At 33.9% G+C, this 18,067-nt stretch overlaps 1 protein-coding gene across 1 annotated transcript; it reads right to left on the bottom strand.

The window, feature by feature from the left end:
- Positions 1–2,727: 2,727 nt before the first annotated feature.
- On the bottom strand, positions 2,728–13,931 carry LOC145610381 (uncharacterized). Its single transcript, XM_081665726.1, has 10 exons — positions 13,443–13,931; positions 12,425–12,468; positions 11,960–12,077; positions 11,753–11,870; positions 9,944–10,554; positions 8,818–9,106; positions 8,459–8,738; positions 4,907–5,071; positions 3,728–4,204; positions 2,728–3,276 (listed from the first exon to the last, which is right to left on the bottom strand). Exons 1-10 carry the CDS (start codon positions 13,618–13,620, stop codon positions 3,010–3,012), a joined length of 2,547 nt encoding a protein of 848 aa, XP_081521852.1. The 5' UTR covers positions 13,621–13,931; the 3' UTR covers positions 2,728–3,009.
- Positions 13,932–18,067: the final 4,136 nt, after the last annotated feature.

An 18,067-nucleotide genomic window follows, 5' to 3' on the forward strand; every position in this document is an offset into this window, starting at 1 on the left:
TAGCCGACTAATCTAGTTGGAATGAGGTATATTATCTAGCTGGAATAAGGTATATTTTGATAAATGATAATCTAAAGAAAATAATTAGATTTGGACTTAGCCACTTCTCTGCAGGTGGGAATTTTAATCACAAATTCAAAATTGTAACAATATTTTGATGTGTCCAAAAAAAAAAAAATAACCAATATTTCGAATTTGATTTGGACCCTAGTAGGACCAAAATGACCCTAGTAACCTTAATCAAACAATTTATTTTTGCTTTAAAAATAACGACTTGCAAATTGAGTTATTTTATTGCATGCAAAACAAGTCATTTTGTTGCTTTTTTGACATTTTTGAGCCCAATTTGGAATTTTTTTTTTTTTTTTTTTTTTTGAAAAAGCCCAATTTGGAAGTTAAGAGCCAAAATAACCCTCAAAACCATAATCAGACAATTGCTTTAGCTAAAAATAAAGAGTTTTTCTACTTGCGTTTTTCTTTTTTTCTTTTTTTTTCTTTTTTTTTTTTTTTTGAAAAAAATTAGGTGTTAAATTCAAAGGCTAATTAAACTAGGTTAGGTTGAGAGAAACATAATTTCATTAATGTTTGGGAGGTTAAAGGAATTGACAAGAAGCTTAATGTTGGAGTGAATGAATTCAATGGAGGTCACAGTAGAGATAGAGTACCAAATTAGGGGAAATCGTGAAAAAAAAAAAGGAAATTTAAAGGTAGATCCCACGGCCATAATCATGATGACAATAAAGTGGTGAAATTTATTGTTTTTAATTTATGGGGTGGGATTTTAAATTAAAGTTTATAGGTGTGGCGAAATCAAAAAGATGTTTGCAGGGGTGTAAAAATCTAAAATACAATTTTTACTTATTATTTCTTTATCTTTTATGCTTTTGTAACAAATTTTATAAACTAAATAATTAGCGTAATTGATCACATTACTTTGAACTCCTCCCTTGTTGTTGGATCTTTGATATATATGTTTGATTTTTGCGGAAAATAAACAGCAACATATATATATACTCCCTCCATTCATTTTTGCTCTACTGACTTTTCCTTTTAGGCCATTCTTTTATGTTCAACTCACTTTATTTTAATCTATTTAGGCCTTTAGGGCATATGTTGACTTGAGAGTGATGTATTATTAGGGTAATAAAAGTCAAATGAAACAAAATGATGAAAGTAAATAAAGAGGAGGAGGAGGAGGAGATAGTGATGGTGATTGCTAGAAAATTTATGTAATGGTGGTGTGGTGATAGATGAAGAAAGGGGAACTACTATCCTCATTTTGGGATAATAAATACATTTGGGGGGAGGGAGGGTAACTAATATTCTCATTATGAGGGTAATGGTTCCTCCACCTCTTTCTTTTCATCATGTCAAACACTTTCTCTACAACAATGCCTGTAATTACTTATATTTTTCCTAGTTTGATTATAATTATCCCCTTAAGTATCACCTTCAATTCAAGCATGACTTTTAAAACATACTTCTTTTACCAACACCTTCAACCCCACGATAATTACAGCTTTTTGTACTTTCTCTTTCTTTATTCACTTTTTTCTCATACAAATCCAAATTTGTACACACTCTCTTTTACTTTATCTTACACATAATCACATTATTTAACAATTACTTAAATGTGTATCTCTAGTAAGTGAGTAAAACATAAAAGAACAGAGATAGTATAAAACATAAATATGAAAAATAAATGTAGAGAAGATGAAAAATAGATATACATGGTTAGGCTAACGGCCTAGCGTAACCTCATGAGTTAGGCATAATATTTTCTTATTAACTTTCATAAAGGATAAAAGAAGAGATACATTGAGAAGATGATATTTTCATTTCACAAAATCTCTCTCAAAAATGAAGATACATTCTAGCTTGAATTGGCTTAGCGATTTCTCACACACGCACCTTTTCTTTCTTACTTTTTTAGCCTTTTTTTTTTTTTCTTAATTCACTTAAACCTAACTCCTTTTCTTTCTTACTTTTTTTCCTTTTTTTTTTTTTTTTATTTTGAGAAAGGTAAGGGCATTTATTACTTTAGCTTTTAGAGACCTAACAAATAGGTAGAAAGTTGGAAACCATTACCCTTATATTAGTACTGTTTATACAAACTTTCTAACCAAACCCTTGATAATAGACTAACGGTAATAGTTTGTTTTGTAATGGTTTACAACCCAAAAAAAACTCTTACCAAACATGCTTATAGTGTGTCATCACCATATAATACACATATTTGAATTATCTTCGAATTAATTGATTTTTTGTTACAATACATATGGTTTATTTATTCAAATTCTAATGGTTTAGAGTTCAAGTTTTTCTTGTTTGATGAAATGATGATTTAAAATTTTCAAGGTTATCAGTTTGATTTATTTCAAGTATGGAGTCTTATCTATTCCAGGTTGTTTGTACAAATATTTAGGTTTTTTTTTTCTAAATTTACACAAATTGAACTTTGTAAGTTTTCAAAGTTCTAGGTTGCTCTTCCATTATTATGTACGCTTATAATGGTATATGATATGATGTTGCACATTTATAATTGTATTTATTAAATCAAACTATTATAATGATAGTAATGAGTTGTGGATGTGGTTTTGACCAGCCTTATATTTCTTCGCGATGAGAAAAAATAGGACTCACGCCCTACATTGCCATGAAAGTTGAAACCTATAAAAAAGCTTTTGGTAACAGACTAACAACATACAAATAAAGGCAACAAAGAGAGAAACATAAACTTTTCACTATTGGATGATAAAACTAAGAGCTTGAGAAACACAAAGGTCGACTACCACAGATTAGCACACATCGACATCGTTCCTATGTTAGACAACTGGAAAATAGGGAGAGGAAAGGGTAAAGTACAACCTCCAGGCACAGGAAACAGTAGAGAAGTCCAGTCTTTCAGTACAGATTTAAGCCCCTAATATTTTGACCGAATTTCTGGACTTAAAAGTACTACTACTACAAAGACCCTGAAAAACCTGGAGGGCACGAGGGGATTTTTAATTAGTAGCCGTTTTGCCATATCTGTTGATTTTGCTTAGGCGGTTGTCCCTGAGAACCGCTAAGGGATCCATCCCTCGACATTTGCTGCTGGTGATCAAGAGAAAGCCCACTTTGAGAATGGTAGAAATTGGGATACCCAGAAAGAGGCCCGTAGTGCTGTGATGGTTGCTGGCTTTGCCGGAATCCAGCAGGTTGCTGGTTTTGCCCCTGGAAGCTATTGTAATATGTGCTCCCTGGAACCCCTGACATTGTTCTGGAACCGGCACCCTGAAACCATACAGAAGTTTAATTCTGAGATCTGACCAATGATATAGAGCAATTTCATATAATAAGAATACATACGAGAGATACGACCATAAAACAAATTTTTACAGTATCAGATCACTTGATTTTTATCCTTTAATTTTCAAACTGCATCCAATGGGGGGGATGGTGACTTCATTTGTTTGGAAAAAGTACATATAAAAATAAAAATCACAATAACAAAAATATTACTGTAAACAGATAAGTGACTTGAAGAAAGAAAAGTTATCACAATTCACAGTGAAATAATAATCTTGTTATTGAACACTCAACCCAATCCGCACTTCCATTTGCATATGCTTTGAAACAATAAAATAAAAAATTGCATACACAACTCCCAGATATTTCAAAAAAATAACGAGCATCTGAAAGGAAGGGAAAACTTTTAAAAAATACAAAAGGAAGAAAAGAATACCTGCTGCTGCAGAGAGAGAAGATGACTAGCATCTTTGTATTGCGAACTTAAAAGGTCTTCGTAATTCATAGACGTGCCAGCAGGTGCACTTGGAGGATTCAGTGGGAAGTTATTTGGGATGCTATTTGAATTCCCAAACGCTCCATATCCCGAAGCAACAGCAGCAGCTTGGGGTAAACTACTGACTGAAACACTGTTTTTGTATTGGGGAAGCACTGCAGCAGCTAGGGATTGAGGATATGCGTTATTACCCGCTGCAAACGCTTGCTGGAACGCCGATGGCATGTATGTGTAGCTCTGAGGCAAAAAGGGGTAACCAATCATATTAGCAGCAGCAAAGTGGCCCATAGGCACTGAAGGTTGAGAGTATGGATGCACAGCAAGATGTTGCGGAAGAGCAGCTCCACCAGAGATGCTGCTGCCACCAGGAAGATTCTGAGTTGGCTGGGCAGCTGAGAAGTTTCCATTCTTCATTGCCTGAATGTAGATAAATAATTAGAGTAAGTCGTACAAATAGATTTCAAAATTACAGCTTTTGGTAAGCTCGCCTCTATAATATTTGAGAAAAACTTTCTTGTTAATCTAGATTATCAAGCAAACAAAGGACAAAAAGAGAAGGTAATTTAATTCAAGAACAATGACAAATAACTTGAACAGCTAAAAGTCCCTAGAGAGTAGAGACAGCAGTTTTGAAAAGTCTACAGCCAAAAAGGGAATTTCGAGGTAACAAGTACCCAGCAAAATCTTAATATAAAGAAAATCGTCACATATAAAAACAAACATCAGCCCAAAGCTAACTAAAATCTTAAAACTTTGATATTTTAAATAAATAAAACAAAAAGGTTAGAAGACTTTGAGAAAATAGGAGGGCCAAGACCTTAGAATTATCATGCTACAATGCAGAAGAGTTAAGGCCTAGATTAAAATTTTTAAGTGACAAACTACCAGCATTTTAGGAAAAGGAAATTTTTTTATCTGAATAAAAGAAGAAAGCAGGTTTTTCTCTTGAGCTTATTTTGTTTGATTGATCTTGCCATATGAGAAATTGAATTTTGCTTGGATATTGTGGGAGATTGGTTGAATCAGTAAATCCGCAATGAGTGCAATACAAAAGCATTACCAGCAATAAAATTTGTACTAAATACACTGATGCAAGGATAAAAGATATGAATAAATTACCTCAGCCATTGAAGCAGTTGGGCCACTAATAGATGAGACTGAGTTGCTATACTTCGATGCCATAGATTGTGAAATGGGGAAAGGTGAATATGAAAGATCAGCCTCCCTAAGAGGCTGTTGTACATTTGATGCCAAAAGTGTGCTGGGCAAAGTGTTAGAATACGGCTGCAAAAGAAAAAAATATATGAGAGGAAAATATAATTTGACAGCATGCACAAGAAGACAAATATGAGCGAGGAACAAGGAAGATACATAAAAATTTCAAAGGAGCATTAAAACTAAGTATTTAAGATTTGAAAAGGGTACATGACTGGCGCCGCCTCACTTCTCCACCCTGCTAGTTTGGGCTCCTAGAATTAGGAGTTGCTCCAATACCCAGCCAAAGGGCTACTACAGCTGGGCGAAATTCCCGCCAATGGCTGAGATGTTTAGTCGACTTGATTGTCGAGGAGAAAGAAGAGGAAAAAAAAAAGGTATTTTCTAGATATTATCTCTTTCTTCAATAAATCAAAGATGGTTTTTTTTTCAGGAAAAGATGCATCAGAGACTAAACAAGATGTGTGAATGTGTGATCATCTTAAAAAAATAAAGTAGAATCTAAATAAAAATACAAACAGCATTTTGATAATCCAGAGTTTCAAGAAGTAAGAAAACATAATTAAACACAACTGCAGAGTATATGATTTTACCTACAAGGTCTAAAGTCTATTGGGATGTCCACTAGCAAATTGTACACTCTCCATCCCACTGCTCTTTCCTTTTCATTATAAAACTTTCAAAATATCTATACATAAAAGTATTCCTTGTAATTATCACTACTTTATTATAGAAATTAATCACTATAGTTGTATCTTAGAGACCATAAAGGCATAAAACGTTATTTGGGTCAGCTAGAAATGAGATAAGGGTACAAATTTTGCTAAAACAAAGACAGATCATTTTGAAATCATGCTAGCCCAGCACCTACCAGAAAATATAAGTGAAAGGTAAAGTATTTGTATCATGATAAAACTAGAGAACACGACAATAAGGAAATTATATCAAAGCTAAGTTCCTTCAAGTCAAGCAAACCTTTGAGTTCAAAATGACAACCAAAAAAAGGGGGACTAAATAGTATAACCACCATTAAAAGGTCTAGCCACCAAAAATATACCATGTATAATAGTATAAGCTATTCGTAGGAAATGCTACGTTGCTTAAGATTGACAAGCTATATCTTGTGCAGTTCGGACATTCTGAACATTGGACACTATAACAAATTTCTCATGAAATTGCTATGCCAGTGATATTACTCTAAAGTATAGACACTGCAATACATAAAATTACTGTGGTAACCTAAGCAAAGAGCACCTGATCCTCTACTTTTGCATTTTCCATACACTAGAATAACAGAAAGGACTTATCCTCAAAAGTGAATCACCAAATTTTAGTTTGCCGGATAAACCTACATACCATTTACAACATAGTAATATCTGAGCTGGAGATCCGGTTAAGAATTGAATGACTACTTCAAAGAAATGTACATAAGAATTCAGAGCATCTCCTAACTACGTAATTGCTCATACAAACCCCGCATAACCAATGCATAAATTCAGACAAACTTCTCAAAATACACTTTTAATATCATATAGAACTTCAACAATTTCAGAAGCATCATCAGTTCATCCATCTAAATGCACAACCACTAAGCAACCAGCAGTTCAAATGTAACATAAATATAAATCGTGAAACTCAAAGTCCACTAACAAACACAAGATGCCACTGTAAGAAAACAATGATTGTTAAGGGAAGAACCCAAACACTCAATGAGACAAATACCAATAATCTATGTTAATCGGACACGGGTTAAATCGCGAAGTGCCCGTGTCGTGACACGTGTCCGACCCCCTTCACTGTGCACTCGAACACTTCCATTAAGAATGGAGAGCAAAAAAAGGAGAAACATGAAAGAAAAACACATCTTGTTCAAAGACCACCATTGATATAAAGATGGAGAGAAGAAGATTGCCAGCTATTGGGAGATTTACCGAGAAAAAAATTAAAATAAAAAAAGGGGACATAATGAACACTTAAAAGCTTGGCAAATTTGTCAAAAAAACTTTTTAAATACACCATTTTGCGAAAAAAAAACCTTTTAAAAGCTTTATCGTTAAAAAAAAACCCGAAGTTAATAATTTTTTGTTGATAGAAACCTAGTATCACTAATTCACTTGATTAACATCTAATTTCATCTAATTACTGTTTAACTCTCACTTAAATATTTAATAATTAACTTAATTTATAATTTTTATTTTAAAAAAAAACACCATCCCCACACCACCAGCAACTCCAAGCCACCACCCTCCTTTTCCCCCTCCCCTGGCAGCACGCAGCAGCTCCCTGCCCCGGAGATCCAACTCCATCGTCGGCCGACTCCCTTCCCTTACCCCGTTGCAACCCTCCATAAACCCCGACAATCTATTTACCCACCACCTCAGCCACAAAAACAACCTCCAAACGACTTGGACCGAAAGTGTAGGAAATGCCTTGGGAATTGCAGAGTTTGCCGAGAAGATCACGGATCCAACCGGTTCGACTGTAGATGAGGATGTTGGAGGGTTTGGTGTCGGATGAACCGTTTCCTTGGAAACCCATTTTTAGAGAGAGATCTTGGTAAGAAGAAAGAGAGAGAATGAAATGGGTTTGGTGTTCCACGCTGCCAGAGTTAAGGGGGAAAAGGAGGAGGTCGTCCGGCGGTGAGCGGTTCAAATCAGCGGCTCAGTTGGGGGAGGGAGCTGCTGCCCAGGGAGGGGGAAATGGAGGGCGGTGGCTCGCTGGTGGGTGAGGGTGGTGGGGCTTTTTTTAAAAAAAAATGTTAAATTAATTTATTTATTAAATACTTAAGTAAGCATTAGAGAGTAATTAGAGGTTAATCAAGTTAATTAGTGGTACTAGGTTTCTATCAACAAAAAATTATTAACTTCGGGTTTTTTTTAACGATAAAGCTTTTAAAAGGTTTTTTTTCGCAAAATGGTGTATTTAAAAGGTTTTTTTTGACAAATTTGCCTAAAAGCTTTTGTAATATACATCAATTTATATAAATTTAAGTGACGTATTGACGTGTACCCGTACGTGTCCAAATATCCCATGTCATTAAATTTTTGGAGCTTGCCGGATCGGACACTTGGACATGTGTCCATGTTCGACACCCGTTCCCAAGTCCATGTAACATAGACAATAATCAAAGATAGAACATAACAAAAGCATAAGGACTGGTAGCGTTCATTTGGCAGGCCTAAATTGAGGTTTGACTAGTTCAAATAATCTCAAAATAAAAGCATTCAATGGATGGTATTTTTCATAATGCCAAGCAAAAGAAGTCGTCAATTTATAATGCAGCATATGTTTCTGGAGTGATAAAACCAAAACAGCACAAAAGGAAACAAGGTCAGACCCTGTGGCAGCATATTAGACCTTGACATATAGAACTTGCAAACTGATCTGGCAATCACATTCTAAATACATACAAAAAACAGAAGAACAAAAGAAGCAAAGAGATTGAAGTATCCTCACCATTACACCTGACAAAGAAGGAAGACCTTGCATCTGAGAGCTAGCTTGTGAATTTCCAAAGGATGAATTCAACTGTTGGCTGTTGTCAAAACCATAATTAGCATTGGATGAAGGAAAAGAATACTGGTTGGCTTGTGCAAGTTCAGGAGCCTCATGTTTCAACATATCCGGCTGTGGAGCTGAAGGAGTGTCAAAATTGCCAGAGCTACCACCCATTCTGTGAGAAGAACTAACATCTGATGCAGCTCTGAGATGTTCATCCTCGTAGTATTCAGAATTTCTAAAAATAAAACAAGAGTATATGAGAAATCATTGCAGCACATATACGATGAAAGATTAAGCTACAAAACTCGGCATACCTAGCTTGAGAATGGACAGCAGATGGAGCATCAGCGGATAAAGAAGCATCCTCTTCATTATTAGTCACAGGTCTTGAGCCAAAAGAACCTGAATATGGAGCATTTAATCCAGTCCCAAAACTACCAAAGCTCAAATGAGAGCATTCAGCAGACTGAACTTGCAGGTGATCAGGAATTTTCACAGCAGGACCATCTTCTTCAGACGGGGTATCCTCCTCCTCCTCCTTCGGCAAAGATAGACTCTGAAAATTGTTGGTCACATCTGATACTGATGCACTGGCATCTTCAACTGTAGTAAGATAATAAATCAAAGACTGCATAAGATAGTAACATGTGCAAGATATAGAAGAGATGTACAGACATTAATGAATGATTCAGGAGAAAACAATAAATATATTACCCAATCATCAATTCATTTAAAAAGATCAACTACATGTAATTTATCAACTACATGTAAGTAGGTTTACAACAAACCCCATACCCATACAATCCCTTGATAACCGAAGGTGTATTCTTTACCACTTGTTTGGACTTACCTGAATTTATCGTACTACCTCTGTTTCTTATTATGTGCAACAACGAAATAATTTAGGTCTCAAAAAAGAATACCCTTTTGTTAAACATAATAAGAAACATAGGTAGTAACTTAGTGAGCTAATATGAGCATCTAAGCTTTCATCTAAACAACCGTCATATAAACTTGTGAGTATTAAAATTAATTAAAACTTATTTTGTCCAGACATACATTATCTAAATTTGCCCAAGTGTACAATAAATCAAAGTACGTTGAGAACACACCCATTAACAATAACACATTCCAGCACAACGATACTTACACTAACATGAATTTAAGATTCTTTGTTCAAAAGGAATTTTAATAACTTAGGGTCTGTTTGGGATTTCAGGATTCCTTGTTCATAAAATAAAATTTGAAAAAATGTGCTAAGAAATTCAGTAGTGGAAAAGCCTGAGAGCTAACTACAATAAGGAACGAAAAAAGTAATCCCAAAAAGCAATAAAACGATGAACATAAACAAGAGACTACTATATACTTTAACCAAAAGACTTCAATAAAGTTCTAGCAGCAGTTCATTTTCACTTTTACAGCACTATATGCAGTATGTACCTTCTTGATGGTGAACCTGGTATACACTGTTGTTTTGGTACAAATCGTTATCGAAACCAGATGCAGTACCAGAGTTATCCTCCTGCATATTTTGATTAGATACTGGCACAGATCGAGCATAGCTTGCATGTGCGTTGTCAACATTATCATCCTCCTCAAATCGAACCTCATCAGATTGAGGTCTAAACTGCTGATTGGTGCTGTCATAAGGATCACCATATCGTTCAGAATCTACAGAGGGCTCCACAATGGCAGATACACTAGCAGCAGGTGGCTCTTCCTCCAGGATCCAGTCATCATTAGGAGGTACATGTCCAGAAGCCCCTGAGTCTGAGTTCCCTTCTAAAACTTTGGCAGCATAATTTTGTGATGGATGCAAATCACGAGGTGCACATACTGCAGGAGATTCCAAGCGGTGCTGATCATTAACATGCTGTTGACATGGGTTGACAGAGCTGCTGACTTTTCCCTGTGGCCTTCCCATCTTAACAATGTCAGCCATTGACACTTGACCAGGCATGCCTGACCAGGCAGACTGAAAGCCAGAAGATGGTGCAACTACTAATGTTTCAGCTGCATTGTATGAGAATGCATTATCCGTTGTAGTATCACTGCAGCAAAGACAATAGCTTCCCAGAATGAGTAACAAGACAATCCACGAGTGCAATTTTAATATCAATATACACTAATTGACTATCACAGTATCATATTCTAAACAACTGTTTCACATACAAACAATAAAGTCATAGCTGAAGTGCTGGGATACCAGGAAAAAAAGTGCAGACACCAGAACAAACTATATTGGGAAAAAAAATTGACAAACCCAGTCAAAATTAGATAAAGGGTTAATAATGAAAACAATAAAACAAAACATAGCAATTCACATCAAACCAATCTCCAGAATTCTCAATTACAATTCTCGATTGCATAAAAAGACATCATAACAATAGAACCAGATGAAGAACATGCCAACAAAAATTATCCAGCATATACTAACATGAACAGATGCCAACTTTATATTATCTTGGATCTTATGCTTGCATAAACTATGTTCACTTGAATTTGATACATTATGATTTGACTGTGGTATTTTATAAACAAGATCAGCTATCTCATGCAGACATGCCAACTGCCGTAAACTCATAAGATCTCAAGTAGAAAAGACAACAGGGAAAATACCCTTGCCTTGCAATGCTTAACCCCAAATGGATAGAAACACCAGTAAAAAATACCAGTAAACCTATGAATATACAACAAAGAGAGGTAACCCATAGACAACTTTGAGACCCAACCAATGCATTAAAAATACCAATATGTTTCATAAGTTGCTGACTCTACAAAAAGCCTATAACAATATCTTTAAAAAGCAAAAATGCAAAGAAAGGGAGAAGAATAAAGAGGAGGAGATTAGAGAAGTGGAGGCATATTGTCCCTCCAATTCTATCCACCGTAACAAAAAATAGGAGAGGAAAATCCTTCTATTACCTTTCCTACCCTTCCCTGTGGTAAAACTTGATTATATCCTCCTATCCTTCCCAACCCATTTAAATTTTATCATCCAAGGACACTAACAACGGGGTTACAAAGATGCTTCCGATTCAGTTTATAATAACTTGCAAACAAGGATACAAAAGTACTTCATCTAAAAAATGCATAATGGTATTTACTTGTCATCAAGTGAAAAAGGATATATAACAAAGAGAAAGTGACAGCAACAAGCCTAATCAAATAAGCTAGGTCACCAAAAGAATTAGCTATATATATCAAAAAAAAGGTACTGTGTTGAGAAAGAAAAGGGGGGAGGCATACAAGATAGGTGGCTGCCGCCTGTTTACATTATGTCCAGCCATACCCATGGAAGAACTTATATAAGGAGCTGGTCCATTTTCCTTCTTGTACGCAGATTTACCACGTGAAGCACCAGAGTCTAGAATAATGAAACCAATAATTAGGAATATATTCAAGAATGTCATTGATCACCATCAAAAACTTTAATAGGGGAAAATATAACCTTACCAGAAGTACCATATTGGGCTGTACTACTACGACTGGAATAACGGTCTGCACCACCCCTTCCACCTCGAGTGGAAGAGCTACTCGTGCCACGAACCCTTGATTCCCCCACATCTTTAGTCTGAAGCAAGCACATAATAACACAAACAATCAATAAAGCTCCAATGAGTTGATCACATTAATGCTAGTGAAATAGTGTATAATTTATTCAAGGCCATTATGCACAAGGAAACTTGTATTAAATTTGGATGATCGAAAAAAGTATACAATCTTTGAATAAATGTAAAAAGTCCACAGAACAAGAAGCTCATAGCCATACGCACAAACGTAACCCCATAAACAAATTAAAGACATTATAGCACCGAATAATCTTAATGCAAGGTACATGCGGTTAAAATGTAGTGAAAAACTAAATATTACAAGATTTACAGCAAAAAATGAATATTAATGTGTAATCTGCAAACACACCTCTTTTTTCTTTTCACGTTTGCTCTTCACCTCATGAAATACATCTGTAAAACCAATAACTTCAATTAGAGTAAGTTCAAGGGACAACAAAGGTTAAAAGGGCTATTTAGAACATACACTGAACTATATTCATAAAATCCGAAGGCAATTGCAACTTAGCAAGTAATTTTGAGAGAAAGCAAATTAAGACATATGAATATAAGATTCTCCAATGGCAAGCCATTATTACAAAGCAAGCAACTTATCCACTCTTACAGTCAATATAAACACAGCTATGCTTCTATAGAAAATTTGCTACAAAAAGATATTTTAGGCCAAAGAACATAATCCAGTGGCACATTCGTCGGGTATCGTGAAATCCTCCAGAAACATATTTAATGAAAAACAAAAGCTAACCCTTGAGATAAAAAGGATCAAATTTTTCCAAAAGCTTCAGTAACAATTAAAGTTTCCCAAAATCCACTAACAATATCGAGCTTGAGCCAACGATTAATCAAGGCTACAAGCGGAAGGAACACATAAAAAAAAACACTAATTAAGATTTTAAGAAAAAAAAAAAACAGATCTTTTCAAAAATACATAAACTCAAAAACCAGATAAAACTACAGAATTAAAGCCAATAATGACTTACAATTCAAATTAAACCTATCAAATTCCTCAAATCAATATAAACAGACACAAAACAGTAAACTTCATAGTTCAGAAACCTAATAAAAACACCACAAATTGTCAACTCCAACTGACAACATGAAACACTAAATTCTGCTTCACCCAAAATACCGAGAAAAACAAAACACAAACCAATAAAAAAACCTAAAAATCCCCCAAAATAGAATTAAAATTCCAAAACAGGAAACAAAACCTAAGAAGAGAAACAAATTTAAGAAAACCCACATAAAAGATAACATAAAAAATCAAAAATTAAACAAAAATAACCAAAACCAACAGAACAAAACACAATAAATTCAAATCTAACTCATTCAAAAATCAAAAAAATTCCCAAAAAAACAAATTAAACCTTGAGAAAGGAGGCGATTAACCGCTTCATTAGGGTCCATGTTACATTCTTTAAGCATAGCATAGATCTCAGCTTCAGGGCAGTTGACAATCTCTTTTAAACTCTGTATCATCTTCTTTGATGAAGTTGGAACACCCCCACCATTGTTATTATTATTCCCACCTCTTCCAACACCCATGTCTTTAAATTAGTTCAATGGATCTGAACAATTTCTGGGTAGTTTCAGTTTCTGGGTTTTCTGGGTTACAAATTTATTCACTTTCTCTCTCTTCTCTCTCTCTCTTCTTGGCTGCTACTCGCTCAAGAATCCGCCGAAACTAAAGAGGAACAAGATTATGAAATGGGGGTTAAAATAAAAGGCCCTTTCTTTCTTTCTTTCTCTCTCTAAGATTACACAACAAGAAAACCCTCTTTCTGTTTCTCTCTCTAAGATTGGTTTTTTTTTTATTTTTGTGGATTTTGTTTGCTTTTTTATAGATTTTTTTTTTATTATTGGGGTTTTTTTTTATTATTGGGGTTTGTTTGGGAGAATTGCGAATAATTAATTAATTAGTGAGAAGTGGGATGTTTTTTTTTTTTTTTTTTTTTTTTTTTTTTTTAAGTCTTTGTTGGGAGGGAAGGAAAGAGGCTGGATATGAATATGGTATGGTAGGGTTTCTAAAGGGGAAAGTAACAAGGAATCATATTTTAGTATTATCCAAAAATATATAGTAAAGAATATTTTTATTGGTTTTGAAATTGAAAAGAGCCAAAGAGGTAAGAAAATTAATTGTTCTAATCATATTCTTCTTTTCATTACTCGTATTAGAATATGGTCCTCGTACATACAAGTAATTGATAGATAACATAGGTTTATACTAAGTAATGTAAATTTTGGACATACATTTTTACTTAACAACTAGCAATGTGCAAATTTGTACCCAACCAACAACACCAATACACATGCTCTCCTAGTCCTCACTTAAGACTACATACTTTACAAAAGTTGTATTGTATGATTATATCTAAACCAACATTTACACTAGGTGGTAGGGATTTTATTTCTACACATTAAAAATAAAACAAAATAGATCTAAAATTTATTTTATCTTTTTATTTTAATCTCGTTCTTTTACAAAGTATCGCATAGAATCCTTTATGTATTTTATTAGAGTCAGTTTAAAACAGTAATCAGTTACTCTCCTTAAATAATTCAGTAAAACACATGTTACACATCCATAACACTTTTGACCATCTCAATGGTTGCGTATTTGCATGGATACCAAGTGCTAGTCATAGAAGCTTTTAGGGAGTGTAATATTCTACCAGGTTTCAAATAACTACACTTTAGTTTCAGATTGCTACACTTTTGATCCTCGGTTACTCTTTTGACTATTAGTAAAGATGCTATCAACTCTCTTGGTGCACAATCTCCAAAGTGGCTTTTGTGTATAATTAAGAATCACCCTATTTATCTTAATTTAACATAACAATAGTTATGCATCATTTAAAACAAAAATAGGTTTAAAACAGTGATCAGTTACTCTCCTTAATTACTTCAGTGAAACACATGTTACACATCCACAACACTTTTAACTATCTCAATGCTTGCATACTTGCATGGATATTAAGTGCTAGTCATGGAAGCTTTTAGGGAGTGTAGTATTCTGTCAAGTTATATAACTGTCTAGGTTTCAAATAACTATACTTTCGATCCTCGGTTACTCTTTTGACTGTGAGTAAAGATGATATCAACTCTCTCGGTGCACGGTCTCCAAGTGGCATTTGTGTATAAATTACCATATTTATCCTAATTTAATATAACAATAGTTATGTTTCATTGATGCAAGAATCCACCAAATTTAATTGCATTAAGTATAATATAAAAGCAATTTATTATTTTCATATCTTTTTGCACTGTTCATATAAAGGAAATTCAATGACTTGCATGTGATCTCCCAGACATAATAATCTTTCAATTGATATAACCTTCATACACATGCACACGATATGCCACTATTTCATCTTCGGTATTTGAAAAATTAATGCATATATTTTGATGCTATATGCAAGGGGTATACAACCATATACCTCAAGTTGTAGCATATGCAGATTTGAATATTAAATTTTACATCATTCTAAAATACTCTTCTTCTATGTTTTATTTTACTTTTGCAAATATTGATCTATGTTTTTTAAAGGGTGTCTATGTTTATTAGTAATCACCTTGTTTATTAAATGGCAAAGTGTAAGATTTTAGTGTAAAATTGTTAACATTGTTTGCTTTTTACTCGTTAATAGCAGCTTTAGTGTAAAAACACTAATGATATTAGCGTTTTACCTTTAGAAAGCGTAAAATTATGCCATAATTACTAGTTAACTTGTATTTTCTCATGTTTTAGTATTTAAATTATTTATGGTAAGTAAATAATACGATGTATCATTTCACCCAATGTAAAAGATATTAGGAGGCATACTTTCCCTACCTATACATACAATAGAAATCAACCAACCTTTCCCGCAAAATAGGATCCCCACCTTCACGTACCCTAAGTCAAATATATCACCAAGAAATACTATAAATCATTTTTAAGAGCATTAAACAAAACTATATTTGTTATTCTTCCACATATATATCTCCCTTTTGATGCATTTGTAAACATGCTTTGGTTAAGGCACAACTACATATTATGGCATATGATGTTGGTGATATAAAAAAAAAAGTCGAGTCCCACTAGACCAAGCTTTTGTATAAATCTAGTGAACAAACACATAAAATAATATCGAGTTTATCAAGCGAAAACAACCTTTTTGTGTTTTTATTTTGGGTTAAGCTCGAGGTTTGAACTAAGGGGGTGTTTGGTTAATGGGAACTGGGGGTGGGAATGGGAATAATAATCCCTAATCTTTATAAACCCATGTTTGGTTGGTGGGAATTAAAATATAACATGGGAATGGGCTTGGGAATATTTAGCTTGTATTCCCTACATTTTATTACTTGGGGGGAGGAGGTAATTTGGGGGGAATTCACTAAATTGTTAAAAGACAATACTACCCCTATTTTATGGCATATATATACAAGTAGTTACACTTTTTTAATATGCAGTATGATAATAAAAGGGCAATCTTGTAAATTTTGCTTTTAATCCCTCTATTATTCCCCCATACCAAACATAGGATTTAAAATTTCACAATCTTACTTCCAAAATATGCCAAACAAGGGATTGAGATTATTTCATTAATTCCCACCTATTAATTCCCATTCCCACTCCCACCCTATATTCCCCAAATTCCCAATCCCATTTGCCAAACGCCCTGTAAAAGTACTATATTTTTCACCTGCTTAAATTCGTAGTTTAAAACAATAATCAGTTACTCTCCTTAATCAATTCAGTAAAACACATGTTACATATCTATAACACTTTTAACCATCTCAATGGTTGCATACTTGCATGGATACCAAGTGCTAGTCATAGAAGCTTTTAGGGAGTGTAGTATTCTGCTAGGTTTTAAACAACTACACTTCAGGTTTCAAATAACTACGCTTCTGATCCTTGGTTACACTTTTGACTACGAGTAAAGATGATATCAACTCTCTTGGTGCACAATCTCCAAGTAGCTTTTGTGTATAATTAAGAATCACCCTATTTATCTTAATTTGACATAACAATAGTTATGGATCATTTAAAATAGAAGTTGGTTTAAAATAGTGATTAGTTACTCTCCTTAATTAATTTAGTGAAACACATGTTACACATCCACAACGCTTTTAACTATCTCAATGGTTGCAATACTTGCATGGATACCAAGTGCTAACCATGGAAGCTTTTAGGGAGTGTAGTATTCTGCCAAGTTCTAAATCAACACTTTCGATCCTCGGTTACTCTTTTAACTGTGAGTAAAGATGATATCAACTCTCTCGGTGCACAGTCTCCAAGTGGCGTTTGTGTATAAAAATTACCCTATTTATCCTAATTTAAGATAACAATAGTTATGTTTCATTTATGCAAAAATCCACCAACATTAATTGCATTAAGTATAATATAAAGGCATTTTATTATTTTCATATCTTTTTGCATTGTTCATATAAAGCAAATTCAATGACCTGCTGGATGTGATCTCTTGCACATAATAATATTTCAAATGATATAACCTTTATATACATGCACACGCCACTATTTCATCTTTGGTATTTGAAAAATTAATGAATATATTTTGATACTATGCAAGGGGATGCAACCATATTCATAAAGTTGTAGCATATATATGCAGATTTGACTAATTAAATTTACATCAAAATCATTATTCCAAATCATTCTCATCATATGTTTTATTTTATTTTTGCAAATATTGATCTATCTTTTTGGAGGGTGCCTAGGTTTATTAATAATCACCTTGTTATTTATTAAATGGCAAAGGTGTAATATTTTAGGGTAAAATTATTAATATTGTTTGCTTTTTACCCATTAATATCAACTTTGGTGTAAAAACACTAGTGAAAAATAATGTTAGTGTTTAACCTTTAAAAAGCGTAAAATTATGCCATTACTTACAAGTTAACTTGTATTTCTCATGTTTTAGCATTCAATTTCCTTACGATAAGTAAATTATGTGATGTATCATTTCACCAAATGTACAAGCTATTA

This window comes from Chenopodium album, chromosome 24 (genome assembly GCF_948465745.1).
Source record: "Chenopodium album chromosome 24, dcCheAlbu1.1, whole genome shotgun sequence".
Lineage (NCBI taxonomy): Eukaryota > Viridiplantae > Streptophyta > Magnoliopsida > Caryophyllales > Amaranthaceae > Chenopodium > Chenopodium album.

Bases quoted from the DNA above. Each gene is read 5' to 3' on its own strand.
- LOC145610381 (XM_081665726.1), bottom strand. From the start codon at position 13,620: ATGGGTGTTGGAAGAGGTGGGAATAATAATAACAATGGTGGGGGTGTT. The intron at 10,555-11,752 runs GTATGCCTCCCC...TCTTTGCTGCAG, and splicing joins AGGCGGCAGCCACCTATCTT to TGATACTACAACGGATAATG. The intron at 9,107-9,943 runs GTACATACTGCA...ATCTTACTACAG, and splicing joins CCAGGTTCACCATCAAGAAG to TTGAAGATGCCAGTGCATCA.